Here is a 12,500-nt window from a genome sequence, read left to right as displayed (position 1 = left end):
TGTGTGTGTGTGTGTGTGTGTGTGTGTGTGTGTGTGTGTGTGTGTGTGTGTGTGTGTGCGTGCGTGTGTGCGGGTGTGTGTGCCAGTGTGTGTGTGTGTGTGTGTGTGTGTGTGTGCGTGCGTGTGTGCGTGCGTGTGTGTGTGTGTGTGTGTGTGTGTGTGTGTGTGTGTGTGTGTTAATGATTTTCATTGAACGAGTTTTGTTGGTGTTTTGTTTGCTTAAATGTTTCCATTGTTTCATTGATGGCAATTGACCACGAGGACTTGATGTGGCAACATTTCATACTTGAGACTCTAAACTTGCCTCACTGCCACACTGGTCTCTAACTCAGAGCCACTGGAGTCGTCAAGCTCAGAGTCAAGAGACTCGTGGACAGTTTTGTCGCCAAAAACCTGCAGAGCATGTGAAGAAGGGGCATTGGCTGGAGGAGCGTTTGCTAGAGGCGCGTTGTGTTGACCTTCTGATCTACGTTTCCAGAAGAGGCCAAATCCAAATGCTGCCATGACGGCGCATATAGCTGCTGGCACACTCACACCGATGATAAGCGCGTTCGATGCACCGGTTGTCGTGGCCCCAGGCTTTTTGATGTTATCGTCAGGCTTATTCCCAGGCGTTGAGCTGTCGTCATCAGGCTTATTCCCAGGCGTTGAGCTGTCGTCGTCAGGCCTTACCCCAGGCCTTGGGCTATCGTCGTCAGGCGTTCTCCCAGGCTGAATGCTATCGTCCTCAACCACGAGTCCTGCAACACAATGTGCAGAGGGTCATCAAACCCATGGCATAAACTAAGTTTTAAAGCTGGCAATGTTTGAACATGATTGATTTAATTTTGACCTATGCAACCAACCGAACACAAGGCATAAATAACGCTTTTACCTTCACCGTGCTTTGTGGGTCGTGGATGACCCAGAGCCTCACACAATTCTCTTTATCTGTGAAACTATTTGGAGTTTTTGATTGAGACTTCCTGTAATCTCCTATCACCACACGAGCATCTCATTGCCCAACTTTAAAAAAAGAGATTATCTTTGTAAACAACGAAATAAACGATGACGTAATTTGAACTACACAATTAAGTAAGGAATTTGACGGTGCTTATCCCTATTTGGGTGACGTGGGTCGTGTACGACCCATACTCTCCAAAGAGGCGTCAAAACGTTTATTCCTATTCGGATGGCGTGGGTCGTGTACGACCCATACTCTACAAAGAGGCGGCAAAACGTGTATTCCTATTCGGATGGCATGGGTCGTGTACGACCCATACTCTGCAAAGAGGCGGCAAAACGTGTATTCCTATTCGGATGGCATGGGTCGTGTACGACCCATACTCTGCAAAGAGGCGGCAAAACGTGTATTCCTATTCGGATGGCATGGGTCGTGTACGACCCATACTCTGCAAAGAGGCGGCAAAACGTGTATTCCTATTCGGATGGCATGGGTCGTGTACGACCCATACTCTGCAAAGAGGCGGCAAAACGTGTATTCCTATTCGGATGGCGTGGGTCGTGTACGACCCATACTCTGCAAAGAGGCGGCAAAACGTGTATTCCTATTCGGATGGCATGGGTCGTGTACGACCCATACTCTGCAAAGAGGCGGCAAAACGTTTATTCCTATTCGGATGGCATGGGTCGTGTACGACCCATACTCTGCAAAGAGGCGGCAAAACGTTCATTCCTATTCGGATGGCGTGGGTCGTGTACGACCCATACTCTGCAAAGAGGCGGCAAAACGTTCATTCCTATTCGGATGGCGTGGGTCTTGTACGACCCATACTCTCCAAAGAGGCGGCAAAACGTTTATTCCTATTCGGATGGCGTGGGTCTTGTACGACCCATACTCTCCAAAGAGGCGGCAAAACGTTTATTCCTATTCGGATGGCGTGGGTCTTGTACGACCCATACTCTCCAAAGAGGCGGCACAACATATATTCCTATTCGGATGGCGTGGGTCGTGTACGACCCATACTCTGCAAAGAGGCGGCAAAACATGTATTCCTATTCGGATGGCGTGGGTCGTGTACGACCCATACTCTGCAAAGAGGCGGCACAACATTTATTCCTATTCGGATGGCGTGGGTCATATTCGACCCATACTCTGCAAAGAGGCGGCACAACATTTATTCCTATTCGGATGGCGTGGGTCGTGTACGACCCATACTCTGCAAAGAGGCGGCAAAACGTCTATCCCTATTCGGATGGCGTGGGTCGTGTACGACCCATACTCTGCAAAGAGGCGGCAAAACGTCTATCCCTATTCGGATGGCGTGGGTCGTGTACGACCCATACTCTGCAAAGAGGCGGCAAAACGTCTATCCCTATTCGGATGGCGTGGGTCTTGTACGACCCATACTCTCCAAAGAGGCGGCAAAACGTTTATTCCTATTCGGATGGCGTGGGTCGTGTACGACCCATACTCTGCAAAGAGGCGTCAAAACGTTTATTCCTATTCGGATGTCGTGGGTCTGGTACGACCCATACTCTGCAAAGAGGCGGCAAAACGTTTATTCCTATTCGGATGTCGTGGGTCTGGTACGACCCATACTCTGCAAAGAGGCGGCAAAACGTTTATTCCTATTCGGATGGCGTGGGTCGTGTACGACCCATACTCTGCAAAGAGGCGTCAAAACGTTTATTCCTATTCGGATGTCGTGGGTCTTGTACGACCCATACTCTGCAAAGAGGCGGCAAAACATTTATTCCTATTCGGATGGCGTGGGTCATATTCGACCCATACTCTGCAAAGAGGCGGCACAACATATATTCCTATTCGGATGGCGTGGGTCGTGTACGACCCATACTCTGCAAAGAGGCGGCAAAACGTGTATTCCTATTCGGATGGCATGGGTCGTGTACGACCCATACTCTGCAAAGAGGCGGCAAAACGTTTATTCCTATTCGGATGGCGTGGGCAACAAACCTCAACTTCAACCAATCCAACACCCCACCTGGCTCCCACCCGGTTGGTAACTTTCTCAAACACGTCGACCCAGAGCCGAGGTGTACGAAACAACTACCATCCAAACGGGAGCCACCCGCAGTGTTGGGTTGGCTAAAACAGAGGTTTGGTTGTGATTTCAAAGAATCAGAACCTGCAGTTTCTTCTCTCCCGTTTTGGTGGCACCCACTTTTGCTTAGCGTACCTCAGTCCGGGTCACTCACCAACGGCAATCCTATCACAGGCCGAGTGATCAAAGGATGGTTGTGGTCTTCCTGGTGCTGCTGCACACGTTGTATCACACAGGAAAGAACCGTTGTTGTGGCTCAGTTCCGCTGTAAATGTCAAGTTGTAGGTGAAGGTGTTCCCACTTCTCTTCACACACTGACAGCTGCACCCATTGCAGGGTGGTCGCGCTAAGCCAGATGAAGAACAGTTGGCATAATCGCTCCAGCACCATTGCACTCTGACCCCAGGTGTTGACACAAAGTAAAAGCCCACAGAATTGCATAAACGGTTGAATGGATCTGTGTTCATTGTGCACTGGATGGTTGAGAAGGCTCCCTCTGTGAATCCTTGACTCGGGCACAAGGTACGGAAATCTGGGACTGAACAGAAAAGCAAGACGTTATGATGGTAATGAAATGTTACTCTGACAGCTACTTAACACTGCCATCTCGACAACGACGACAACAACACTACAACAACAACAACAACAACAACAACAACACACCCTCTAACATGCGGGAACATCACGCCTTGTTTCTATTTGTCAATACTTCTGACCCATACCTGTAAAAGTAACTGTCCCTTTCTTTACGATTCTAGTGCATGATATGATTATGCGTCTTGTATATTTAGTAATTATGTACTCGATTCACTATGGATATTTAAAAAAATCCTACCAGTAAATGTGCGTTAATTACGAAACGCATTAAACATAAAGAAACAAATTAAGCTGTTTTCGAGTAAAAGCAATAGTAGGTTTGACATGTATGGCCGTTTTAACCCCGGCATTAAGACATACATACGCCAATGTCGGATATTTTTAGTGGGGATGTATCTTGTTTAGTTAACATATACATGATGTGACCGTGACCAAATTGTAGTCATGCCATCTAATTGTAAACACCTACAAGTATGTAAAATGTGGATGCGCTTGTTTCAAAAACACGCCATAAAAACTCATTTTAAAGTTTTATAAACTGAACATGACCCCGCTGTAATCTGGCAACATTTGTGACCCTCCACCACGAAATGAGTCGCATGTCACCTCGCGCGGTTCTGCGCTAGGCTTAATATAAGTCCGGGGAGTGTATGGTAACAGTGTGAGGGTCACCTTAGTCACAGGCTTATAACTCAAACAGTTTTCGCTCTTTTCTAAAACGGTTTTCACCACTGGATAGAGCATAAAAAACTCTTTAGGAAAATTTAAAAATATGAAAATCATGCAAAGGTGACATGCGACTCATTTCGTGGTGGAGGGTCACATTTGACGAGGGTAACCAAGGTTATTTATCTCGGGAGATCATCTTCGAATTATTTACCAATTAATCTGTGGTTCAGTCAGGATTGTGGGATTATATCTGAGTTTAATACCTTAATTATTCGCTTATGAAATGTTCAATCACAATGTATTGATTGCATGGTTCATTTATCTCAAGAACCGAAACTGTATCAAGCAGATTGCATATCTTTGCGCTGGGTCAACATATTTATTAAATGAACGTACGAACACACTCGCAGTAAAAACGGGTTGAGAAGCGACTGAAATGACTAGCTTTATTTTTAATAATAACTTACACATTTAACATTAAATCGGTCAAATGATCTCTTACATATTTTACATTGAATCGGTCAAATGATCTCTTACACGTTTTACATTGAATCGGTTAAATGATCTCTTACACATTTTACATTGAATCGATAAATGATCTCTAGCTTACACATTTTACATTGAATCGGTTAAATGATCTCTTACACATTTTACATTGAATCGATAAATGATCTCTAGCTTACACATTTTACATTGAATCGATAAATGATCTCTTACACATTTTACACTGATACGGTCAAATGATCTCTTGCACATTTTACATTGAATCGGTAAATGATCTCTTACACATTTTACACTGATACGGTCAAATGATCTCTTGCACATTTTACATTGAATCGGTAAATGATCTCTTACACATTTTACACTGATACGGTCAAATAATCTCTTACACATTTTACATTAAATCGGAAAATGATCTCTTACACATGTTACACTGAATCGGTCAAATAATCTCTTCTGCTAAGATTCGAATCGATCGACGTCTAAGAAGTATCGCTAAGCGAGATACAAGGACTGCTAAACAAATTACCGCTTCCTCTCACAGTAAAATCATCACACGGCAAAACAAAGTTCGAGGAGATCTGTGTGAAGGCGAATACTAATAATAACACACACACACACACACACACACACACACACACACACACACACACACACACACACACACACACACACACACACACACACACACACAGGCTTACGCGCGTGCGTGCACACACATCCCACCCCACACGCTCACACACATATCACATTTCTTACAATTATATAACTTTTTTTTTCAGAATTAGATCTGCTATGATGACTGACTGATATTCCAACAGTAAAACGTTACCAACAAATTCCCTTCATTAATAAGTAACCTTTTGTTTGCAAAGAGAAATAACACAACAATGCGACGACACTAATGTTCCAAACCCTGCCCACATACATTCAACCCTATTGTAGAGAAAGAAAAATGCAAAATATAGAAGGCTGCTTACGTGCTACTTGTTTGTCGTCACAATTGATTGCAGGGAAGTAGAGCTGTTGCACACGCGATGTGTCCTTGCAGATGATGCCCGCGCTCCAATTCCCATTGAAGTCTGGGAGTGCAATGAAGTTGTACTGCACCACGTAGTTTCCCTGACCGCGCCCTGCACACCCGCAGCCTAGCGTGCCGGGGTCGAAAGAACCACAGGTGTTTGTGGCGTTATCCGCTACACACTTTCCTACCAAGGACTGTGTATTGACGAAGAAGGGGCTGTTATCTGTGTCTGTACACACCTGCTGGAATAGTGAAATGTTGAGCCGGAACTCCAGTGTGACCAGTTTCCCTTCAATCCACCGGTCAGGGCAATGCAGACTTCCTCCAATCTGCCTTCGTGCACTATCTGCAAACCAACAACAGATATTAATATAACTTAGATAAATCCATTCTAAGAAATTCACAATGATGAGTCAGACACAAATGACGTCATCGTGAAAGGCGAGAGATTGTGATGTCACACACCTAGGACGTTTTCTTTCCAGCACTATAAAGAATCCCTGTTATTTCCAAATGGCCATGTTGGCCATGTTGGGTTTGATGCGTGCATGCCTGGTTTTCTCCTGTAGATGGGTGTCGGCACAGAAGGTCTGCCCGCTGTCCTCAGCCAACATGCTCCGTCTTCATGGCAGCTCAAATTTTTTATCGAGGTTCTCTCCTCTAGATCCGCCGTGTTTCACCTAGGGGCTTGCGCTGCCTAGTTGATAAGGTCACCTCGTAGAGGATGTGGTCATAGACCACGCACGGTCGGTCTTGGGATAGGGAAACGTTATGCTAGTCCGGAGGGATTACGCCACAATGGCCACCTCGTGAAGACCCAGGGTCCTAGACTAGGGAGGTCCAAGGGGGAGCACCGGGAGGGCTACCCCTCTACCCGCACCTCCAACACAATCCCTTCCCCTGGTAGCTTCATCCCCAAGGAGGAAACAAAGCTACCTGCAACACCCCATTTCCAAATAATTCTTATAACCCAGGTATAGGGTTGTTATGGAAAACACAGGGTGCACGTGTAACACTCCCCTCCCCCTCCCCCTCCCCAAGCTTGACAATTAAACCAAGTCTTGAAAAGCAAAATTCGTTTGGAAATGTCTTGAGTTGCGTTTCTTTCGCCGGGTACTGTACATCTGATATGACACAGCAAGCCATGTAGTATTTCTGAATCCGGATTGATACCGTCGTACGCTATGTGTATCGTCATTCCGTTTGTCTACACATTCCGTCAAATAAGATATTGGTCGACCATTTGTTTTGGGTCGTAATATATTACCCGCTATTACGAGCTAGTCGTGTGACAGAGAGTTTTCTTGCACACGAGACTGTAGATGTTTCACGACGGCTTTAGCCGGAGTGAAACAGCAGCAGTCGAGTGTGCAAGAAAACTCTCTGTCACACGACTAGCTCGTAATGGCGATTATGTCTCACAGCTTCAACAGAGGAGAGAACAAACACGTTTTGCGTACTCACGCTTGATAAACCTAAACACAGGAGCAGCCATTGTGGAGAGATCTACTTTTTGACGAAAGTGACCGAACAACTATAAATGACGTCTCGGAATATGTGAATGACGCCAGAGTCATCGTCACAGTCTGTATCTTTTGAAGCATCGCAATCTTCATGACGTCTTTCTGTGTCTGCATCCGCGAAATGTTTGTTCTTTCCGGGATCTTTGTCATCTATGTTCACAACTCTGTCCTTATAGTGTCAGACTAACAGGCCTCCTGAGCGAGCCACTTTCCAAGGGCAGCTAAATTCGCGTATGGAAACAGTACTGTCGTCTGGGATGCCGTTTTCAGTATTCTGAGCGTTGAAGAATTTGTAAAGAGAAGAAACGATAACAGCAGAAGAAATAAAAGTCGTGTGTGCATTTTGGGTTTTTTGGAGGGACGATTTCGAGTTTGAATCCGTTCTTGCACATGCTCCAAAGCGCGTAACATACAATCTTGCACACGTTTGCTTTAGTAGTGGCAAAGAAGGAAAGCGTGTGACATACGTACATTTCAGGTTGACTGTGTAACTTGCCGATGATAAGGTATTGCCAGTAGAGCCCAGACTATTGCATGTGACATCCTTCTCGTTGTCTAGCAGTGTGGGTGTGAACGTGCACTCTTTGCTGGTCGTCCCACAGCGGTGTGAGTCCGGGTCAGGGGTGAACCATTCATACCGATCAACAGATGAAGGAGTTGCTACCTCGCATGTTAAGTGCAGCTCATTGGTTCCGTTGGTCACCAGGACATCAGGCCCCGTCACGGTTGACAATAAGGCAACTTGGGTTGACCCTGGACACGCTGTAAGATCAAAGCGAAATTCAAGGCAAGAAAAAAGTACTCCTGTTTGGGACAGTTTAAAGCTAGAGCATTGGAATTTCAGATCATTTCAGGGTCTGAATACTCAAGACAAGAAGTAACAGTTTTGACTAAACGCTACAGAAGGAATCGAGATGACGTGTGTTTCCCTGGAAACTATATCTAGACATATCCTTATGAATAGTTACATACACATTCTTGTAAATGATACCCTCAAATTTGTGTCATTGCTATGATAAATCGTATGTCGTCTTGTTCGGCTTAACAAAATTAAATACGGTGCAACTGTCACGCCCTAATATTTCAATCGAATGTATTGAACTTGTGAACAAACATTACTTCAATAGGTTTGAACTATGGGATTGCATTAAGCTTGGAAGCTTTCACATTAATTAATTAGTTTGTTCATCACGATTTTTATTACAAATAAAATGTAGCAAACAGCTGTACTAATGATTTCCTTCTTTTTATGATCAAATCCCTAATATAAAAAATGTGTAATTACTGTAAAGCGTAATTACTACATTTAGTCCATTCGTGGAACTCAAAGAATAAAATTGAACACACTGCTTCGTCGAATCCCCGAGGCGTGAACATCGTACAGGATTTGACAAGCCAGCATAGTGCATTAGCTATTGCGCTTCAAGAGCGCCTTTCTCTACTCTGCTCAACTTTCTAAGCTTGGTTTTAATCCAAACTAAACATATCTATATGTTTTTGGAATCAGGATATTATACAAAATATGATGGCCTTGATTAACATTTTGACTGAGATTTTTAAAGACCAAATTCATAAAATAATCATTAGGAGGTATAAAAGCCTCTAAAAGCCTAAGTTGAAATACAATCCTAGCGTTCGGGCTTCGTCAAAGATTGCTTGTACAAAATGTGAATCAATTTGATAATAAACAAGTCGCGTAAGGTGAAAATACAACATTTAGTCAAGCTCAGTCGAACTCACAGAATGAAACTGAACGCATTGCATTTTTTCCGCAAGACCGTACACTCGTAGCATCGTCTGTCCACCGCTCGTGGCAAAGGCAGTGAAATTAACAATCCAGAAAAGCGCGGGAGCGGTTACGCTGAGGAGGATAGCACGCTTTTCTATATCTCTATTCTTTTTAACTCTCTGAACGTGTTTTTAATCCAAACATATCATATCTATATGTTTTTGGAATCCGAAACCGACAAGGAACAAGATGAAATTGTTTTTAAGTCGATTTTGGAAATTTAATTTTAATCATAAGTTTTATATTTTTAATTTTCAGAGCTTGTTTTTAATCCGAATATAACATATTTATATGTTTGTGGAATCAGAAAATGATGAAAAATACGATAAACGTAAATTTGGATCGTTTTATATAAACAAAAACATTAAATATTTTCATTACAATTTTCAGATTTTTAATGACCAAAGTCTTTAATTAATTTGTAAGCCTCCAAGCTAAAATGCAATACAAAAGTCCGGCCTTTATCGAAGATTGCTTGGCCAAAATGTCAATCAATTTGATTGAAAAATGAGGGTGTGACTGTGCCACCTCAACTTTTACAAAAAGCCGGATATGACGTCATCAAAGACATTTATCGAAAACAAGAAAAAAAGAAGTCTGGGGATATCATACCCAGGAACTTTCATGTACACTTTCATAAAGATCGGTCCAGTAGTTTACTCTGAATCGCTCTACACACACACACACGCACACACAGACACACATACACCACGACCCTCGTCTCGATTCCCCCTCTATGTTAAAACATTTAGTCAAAACTTGACTAAATGTAATGACACAGAACACAGTAACAGTGATATTTTTGCACGTGTTCCCCGTATTGCCAAATCCACTGATCTGGATAACAGCTATTGACAGGGTGAGATCGAGTGACGCCTTGTTATTGTCGCCAGGGCCAGGGTCCGAGTGATGTGTGAAGTGTGAAGAAGTCGGTTTTTGCAAGCATGATAATTCCCAACAAAACGAAAGCTAATCGTCAGATTATTATGAAAATGTTAGTTGTACAGCCATCTCTACCGTCTGATTAAGATGATCGTTGCTTTTGAGACATTAACTCCAACAGAAAAAGTCGATGTTGTTACAGATAATCGGAAGGAGCTTCGGTGGACTTGCGCAGTTTTGTAAACAAAAGGCAGAACTCACCGATTGTGAACAAAATCAGGACAGCACACGGCAATGTTTCTTTCTCCATCGAACTTCTTCTGCTTAGACGTCCCCTGCAGTTCAAGCTTGTGTCTTTTGATCTGCAAACCAGGTTGCAGAATGGCACAAATCACATTGTACTGGCAGGCAGTGCAAAATCGCTTTCCAGAATCGATTGCTTGACGTAACGTCACACATGTATGTCAATCACAATGACGTCATTTCAGAAATGGAAAAGAACAAAAAAGGATCGGTTCACTGGACCCTATACGTCTCTAAGTCTTGGTCAACATATGCAATTTTGTGTTTGACGTTGACACAAAACCTTCATTCAGAGGTTTTGTACAGGAGTAAGTTGTGCTGGTTTAATGGCTGACTTGTAATGCTTGCTTGCTTGCTCGATTGATTGTTCGCGACAAGGTATTTTGTGTTGTCAAGGCGGCGACGGTTCGCGTAGGAGGTTCGGGGGGTGGGGGGGGAGATGTGTGTCCCTGATAGCATGCTAACGTTAAATTAACGTTAAATTAACGTTAGCGGTAAACGTTAATTTAACGTTTACCGCTAACGTTAATTTAACGTTAATTTGCTCATGTGATAAAACGTTAAATTAACGTTAACATTTAACGTTAATCTAACGTTAATTTAACGTTAATCTAACCATAATATAACGTTAAAATTAACGTTAATTTAACGTTTTTTGCAAACATAAAAATAACCAAAATAAAACCAAAATAAAACCATAATATAACGGTTAGATTAACGTTATTTTAACGTTTTTTTAACGTTTTTTGCTAACATAAAAATAACCAAAATAAAACGTTTTATTAACGTTTATTTAACGTTATTTTAACGTTTTTTTAACGTTTTTTTAACGTTTTTTGCTAACATAAAAATAACCAAAATAAAACGTTTTATTAACGTTTATTTAACGTTTTTTTAACGTTAGCATGCAAACATAAAATTAACCAAAACAAAACCATAATCAAACGTTTTCATGCAAACGTTAAATTAACGTTCACATGCAAACGTTAAATTAACGTTCACATGCAAACGTAAAATCTACGTTCTCCTGAAAACATTAAAATAACATTTGCAAATACAAATTTGAATTAATGCACAGAAAATTCAAGATCACAAATTTTATTTAAAATTTAAATTGTTGGGGTCTTTAACAATTCAATATGTGAATACTAATTTGATAACAGTAACACTTTTAAAATGTTAAACAATGCAAACTTAATTCCTTCAATTGCTAAAACATGAAAATGTGAACTTAAAAAATATTACAACACATTTTTCAGTCTCAGTAAAATACCACAGCATAGTATTATCAATCGGGCAGGCAAAAATTATGTGTGGACCTAATCTCATTGAAGCAATGCTACATTGACTAATAATAGTCTGAACTTGATAAAAAAAAATCATCAGAAGGTGATAACAGGATCAGCAATTAAGAATTTCAATCACAATGCTGGTATGGGTTCATCAAGGTAAATACCATAGGGCTGTGCAAACTCATTATCGACAGCGATCATTGTTAATGACAAAATCAGAGATGAAAACAATACAAATTATTTGCACAATCACTAGGGACATCCAGATTCAACCTTCGTCAGACGAACATTCGTCGGTGGTGGGAATTTCCTCTCTATTTTTAACTTTGTGCCTCAATGCGCATGCGCTCGGGTTTTCGCGCCCACCACTGCTTGCCGAAGATCTGCGTGGTGAAAAAGGCGTGTTTGACGAACCTTAATCAGCAATCTTTGAGAGTACTTTTAGTCCTTTTCATTATGTTAAAAATATGTTTTATGTGCGCAGTGTTAAAGTTTGATATCTTTACGACGCTTCTGTGGACTGTGCATCTGTAAACTGTTCATTTTGGAGGCCTAGTGCATGAACACGGATACCCACACAAAACTCAGAACTTGAGTCAACGGGCGACATATCCTGCCAATTATCTCCCTTGATCTCTCTTGCACAAGACACTTGTTTCCACTAGGCCTATTTTGTTTTAGAGTTGGGAGATTTTACAGGAATGAATCTAAAAATCGAAAAAAATTGTCAGTGTTGCGTGTGTACCCAGCATATTCAGATGTCTGGAATATTCCGATAAAAAAGACTCGTCATATATAACACTACTCGTCACGTCATCACCGTTTCGAAAAACAGACAACGCGCACGAAGAACTTCACGTAGATCTGGACCGAAATTGGAAAGTGGTGACCGTGACGGGATGTGACGTCATCACT

The 12,500-nt window shown here is 42.2% G+C and overlaps 1 protein-coding gene and 1 long non-coding RNA gene across 2 annotated transcripts in view; both read right to left on the bottom strand.

The window, feature by feature from the left end:
• Nucleotides 1–127: 127 nt before the first annotated feature.
• Nucleotides 128–10,422, bottom strand: LOC138979264 (uncharacterized). Its single transcript, XM_070352022.1, has 5 exons — nucleotides 10,252–10,422; nucleotides 7,791–8,081; nucleotides 5,753–6,142; nucleotides 3,160–3,543; nucleotides 128–740 (listed from the first exon to the last, which is right to left on the bottom strand). Exons 1-5 carry the CDS (start codon nucleotides 10,298–10,300, stop codon nucleotides 295–297), a joined length of 1,560 nt encoding a protein of 519 aa, XP_070208123.1. The 5' UTR covers nucleotides 10,301–10,422; the 3' UTR covers nucleotides 128–294.
• Nucleotides 10,423–11,375: 953 nt separating this feature from the next.
• Nucleotides 11,376–12,500, bottom strand: part of LOC138978936 (uncharacterized) — a 6,873-nt gene continuing 5,748 nt past the window's right edge. The window contains exon 5 of the long non-coding RNA XR_011459854.1: nucleotides 11,376–12,500. This exon is cut by the window's right edge and continues 840 nt beyond it. This is a non-coding gene — a long non-coding RNA (uncharacterized lncRNA).

This window comes from Littorina saxatilis, linkage group LG10 (assembly GCF_037325665.1).
Source record: "Littorina saxatilis isolate snail1 linkage group LG10, US_GU_Lsax_2.0, whole genome shotgun sequence".
Lineage (NCBI taxonomy): Eukaryota > Metazoa > Mollusca > Gastropoda > Littorinimorpha > Littorinidae > Littorina > Littorina saxatilis.
The sequence above is the reverse complement of the archived record's forward strand: the minus strand, read 5'-3'. Positions and strand labels throughout refer to the sequence as shown.

Excerpts from the sequence above, each read along its gene's own strand:
- LOC138979264 (XM_070352022.1), bottom strand. The coding sequence starts at position 10,300 with ATGGAGAAAGAAACATTGCCGTGTGCTGTCCTGATTTTGTTCACAATC. Across the intron at positions 6,143-7,790 it reads TTACACAGTCAACCTGAAAT|ATAGTGCACGAAGGCAGATT; the intron begins GTACGTATGTCA and ends GTTGGTTTGCAG. Across the intron at positions 741-3,159 it reads CTGTGATAGGATTGCCGTTG|GACTCGTGGTTGAGGACGAT; the intron begins GTGAGTGACCCG and ends ATTGTGTTGCAG.